The sequence below is a fragment of the Dipodomys ordii genome, unplaced genomic scaffold (assembly GCF_000151885.1).
Source record: "Dipodomys ordii isolate 6190 unplaced genomic scaffold, Dord_2.0 Scaffold16023, whole genome shotgun sequence".
Classification (NCBI taxonomy): domain Eukaryota; kingdom Metazoa; phylum Chordata; class Mammalia; order Rodentia; family Heteromyidae; genus Dipodomys; species Dipodomys ordii.
The window spans coordinates 1-4110 of record NW_012283235.1 but is presented as its reverse complement, the minus strand read 5'-3'; the positions used below and the strand labels follow the sequence as shown (position 1 = coordinate 4110).

At 47.4% G+C, this 4110-nt stretch overlaps 1 protein-coding gene across 1 annotated transcript; it reads left to right on the top strand.

Annotated features, from left to right (window-relative positions):
• Positions 1-183: 183 nt before the first annotated feature.
• LOC106002662 (sodium-dependent phosphate transport protein 2B-like) lies at positions 184-3645 on the top strand (the record flags this gene model as incomplete). The annotated part of the gene is made up of 4 exons (XM_013037507.1): positions 184-213; positions 2069-2177; positions 2290-2421; positions 3517-3645. Coding segments are annotated over exons 1-4 (400 nt in total), but the record flags the coding sequence as incomplete, so codon positions are not given.
• Positions 3646-4110: the final 465 nt, after the last annotated feature.

The window sequence follows — 4110 nt, the reverse complement described above, 5'->3', positions numbered from 1 at the left end:
AAAAAAAAAAAAAAAGAGAAAAGAAAAGGAAAAAAGAAAAAAAAATGGGAGTCAGACTCATTTGCATCAAAGCTTGCTTGTGAGATCTGGCCAAAGTAGGTGCTTGGCTCACCTGAGCAGGAGCTGCATGGTGGTGAGAGGCTCCCAGGTGGAGCTGGTGGAATTTGCAGGCAGTCAGTCACCATGATTGATGGCAGGAATGCCAACAGTGAAGTAAGCATTTGAGGAATATAGGCTTAGGATGGGGAGAGCACCGTGGCAGCTGCTGTCATAGTTAAATCTGGAAATCCCAGCAGGAAAAAGCAGCTATCATTTTTCCACTTACCTGCGGAACAGTTTTGGCTCCTGTTTACTTTGTTGAGATTATGCGGAGACAGGGGCAAAAATGTCTTCTCTTTGTAGTCTATTTTCCTTAGAATCTTTTTATTTTTATTTATTTAATTACTTTGTTTTTTGCCAGTCCTGGGGCTTAAACTCAGGGCCTGGGCACTGTCCCTGAACATTTTGCTTAAGGGTATAGCACCTTACCACTTGAGCCATAGTACCACTTACAGCTTCTTCTGTTTATGTGGTACTGAGGAATAGAACCCAGGGCTTCATGCATGCTAAGCAAGCACTCTACCACTAAGCCACATTCCCAGCCCCCTTAGAATCTTTTAATGGCACACAAATCCTTTGGTCTGGGTTGCACTCATTTTCAATTAGTTTTTATGGTTGTTTGTGGTGATATTGGAGTTTGAACTCAGGTCCTGTCAATTGCCAGGTAGGCACTCTACCACTTGAGCCATGCTTCCATACCTTCAATAAGTATTTGTTGGGCATTGTCTCTACCTTCCAGACCCTGAGGCACAGCAACAAATGAGACACAGTCCCATTCTTGGTAGTGCTTGTACTCTGGTAGGCAGGAAATAGACTAATACAGGAAGAGGAAAGGAGACTGACCCAGATTCTGGGAAGTCCTCTCCAAATTGATCTGAACAACATTTCTGATCTTCTGAGAGTTACTATTCCTGGCTTCCCAGTTCTTAGTAGTGAAACGAGTCGGGCAGAGTGCCAGGATGAATGAATGTAAGCTATGGTGGGCGCTTGCCAACTGTTTTTAGATCTTCCAGAAATGTTCATCTCATCACATCTTCTCCAGCACAGTGTATCATTATTTTGAAAAAATAGTTTTACTGGCACTCGGGATACTTGTCAATCTTACTTTGCATATGCCAGACTGAACCCTTGAATTTTAGCCAGTACAATTCTGAGACTTTCTGTTCTTTGAATTGCTTTGTCTGAACCTGTCGAAGGACAGAGACTGCACAGAGTGAACTTCAAGTGTGTCAAGAGCCAGGCTCACTGAGAGAGGCATTGTGGAAAAGACAAGGAAGTCTAGAAGCTTGCGGAAGACAGTGTTCTGATAAAGGGTTATTAACCCAGGCAGCATGGCACAGTAATAATTGCTATTAATCAAAAGCAGGCTCCATGCCAGGCACTTCCCAGGCCCTTAATCTCATCATTAATCTCATAACCATCTTACAAATGGGAAAGTGATACCCTTTACTCAAGGATAAAAGGATCTAGCCTGCCTATGCACCTACTGGCTGACATGGCAGGATTTTAAACCAGGCCCGACATGCCACTGGTGTCACCAAAGGCCCAGATGATAGGTTGAACCAGCATAGATTATGTGTACTGTGCTGTAAATAACACTCTGTTTCTGTACACTGAGCCGGGCAAATCAGCAGTGACCTGTATATGATCTGAACAGTTGGGGAGGGATCTTAAGGACCTGATCTTACCATGAAATGATACCGATGATAGATGGATTTGCATCCCTTGTCTGAATCAGCCCAGGCGACACAGACAGGACTTAGACAAACCCAAGAGAGACAGTGTTGTACTTCTAGAGTAGAATGGTCTCCATTTAGTAACAGCTTTCGATCTTCCAGGAAGGACTCTAAACAGCAAAACGTGGTATTCCCACTTAGCAGGATAAAGCACAGTGCTCGTCCCTCTGCTCCCAGAGTAGAAACTTTGAAACTGTCAACTGCTCCTTTAAGTTCTGTCTTCCTATCCACAGACCATGGCTCCTTGGCCAGAGTTGGAAAATGCCCAGCCAAACCCCAATAAATACATCGAAGGGGGTTCAAATCCACAGTCAGCCTCCGCAGCCAAAGACATCATCAAAAGTAAGTCCAATGCACCCCCCTCTTCCTCCCAACAGGGACTGAGTCTCCCTGGGTCTGAGGCCTGAGACCTAGGTCTGCTTACTCAGCTGGCCTCGTTGCTTCTTTTGGGCAGATGGCAGTGAGACTCCAGTACCCAAGATTGAACTATTGCCTTCCTACTCCACGGCGACCCTGGTGGAGGAGACCACTGACGTGGACCCCTGGGATATGCCGGAGCTCCGAGACACTGGGATCAAGTGGTCAGGTAAGCTGGAGGCCAGTGGGAGCCGGTGGGGGCCACATCCCTCATCTCCTGTGTGTCACTCTTTGAGACTCTCGAAGTATTTGACAATTGAGACGGTTTGTTATTTGCTTCAACCAATGTGCCAGGCCCTGGAGTCTTGACCAGTCACTATTGTAGTAACAAGACCTCCCCTCCCCTCCCCTCTCCTTCCCACTCCTCCCTCCCTCCCTCCCTTCCTTCCTCTTCATCCATCTTCCCTTCCCTTCCCTTCCCTTTCCTTTCTTTTTCTCTTTCTCTCTTTCCTCTTTTGTTGGTCAGTAGTGGGGCTTGAATTCAGGGCTTGAGTGCTATCCTTGAGCTTTTTTGCTCAAGGCTGGCACTCTACCACTTGAGCCACAGCTCCACTTCTGGCTTCATGTTGGTTGGAGATACAGCTCATGGACTTTCCTGCCTGGGCTGGCTTTGAACCATGATTTTTCAGGTCTCAGCCTTCTGAAGCAGAGAAGGTTCAGCAAGACTAGTTGGCATGTGAGAAAATGCCCCTCTCTTTCTCAGGCATTGGCTAGAAGCACCCCAGCCTGCAAACCAGAAATCTAGCAAGCAGGAGGTAGTGGGGGGTGGTCAGTGGGAGGAGGAGGAGGCAAGAATCAGTTTGAAGGGAAGCAGAGAAAACAGCCAAGGATGCATGGAGACCAACAGTATGGCTCCACCAAGGGTGCCTGTGATCACTATATATAGTCTCCTAGAAAGTGCTTTGTAGCCATTAGTGCTGACCCTGTACTTAGAGATGGTAAGTGCTCTAAAACTGCTCCCCTATCTCCTCCCCTACCACGACACTGTGGTTCAACTGAGCGTGGAGTCTGGTCTGCTGTTTGTGTCCTGGAGCCCAGAGCATTCTTCCCAGAGCATTTCTTCTTTAGAAATGGGCTGGGTGGGAGTGGAGATTCAATAAAGCAACTTAAGCTGCAGCAGTGGACACAGCCCATCCAGGCTCTTTAGACCCATAAACACTGCATGGCCCTGGCAGGGGAGGGGAGGGAGGGAGGGAGGGGAGCTCACTGCTAGTCTAATCAGAGTTGCACCCACTAAAACCCCTTTCCTGACTCTTCTCTGCAGAGAGGGACACCAGAGGGAAGATTCTCTGTATCTTGCAAGGAATTGGGAAATTCATTCTGCTCCTGGGCTTTCTCTACTTGTTTGTGTGCTCCCTGGATGTCCTCAGCAGTGCTTTCCAGTTGGTTGGAGGTAAGGACTCAAGGCTCTGGGGCTGCGGCCAAGGGGTTGTGGATGTCATAAGCAGATTGTGTTCAGCTGGTCCCATCTTACAAGCCCTCTTAAGCCACAGAATGTTTTCAAGTGTTTGTAGAGGATCGTAGGATTAGAATCCATCTTGCAAAGTCTACACCCTCCAAGAGGACACAGGTCTATAAATATAGACACCCAAGTGTCTAAGGTAGGCCATAAGCCTGGTCTGGAACCCATTCTAAGCTATCAGCCTCTTGCCTTTGTTCACATGATCCAGGAAACTAGTTTAACCCTCTATTCTCTGAAGAGTCCCTGCAGTCTCATCTTCTCTGCCTGAAGATGATGAGAGAAGAAAGAATATTGTCATAGGGCTGGGAAGGTGGCTCAGTGGTAGAGCACTTGCCTTGCATGCCTGAGGCCCTGGGTTCGATTCCCCAGCACCACATAAGCAAAAAGAAAAAAGCC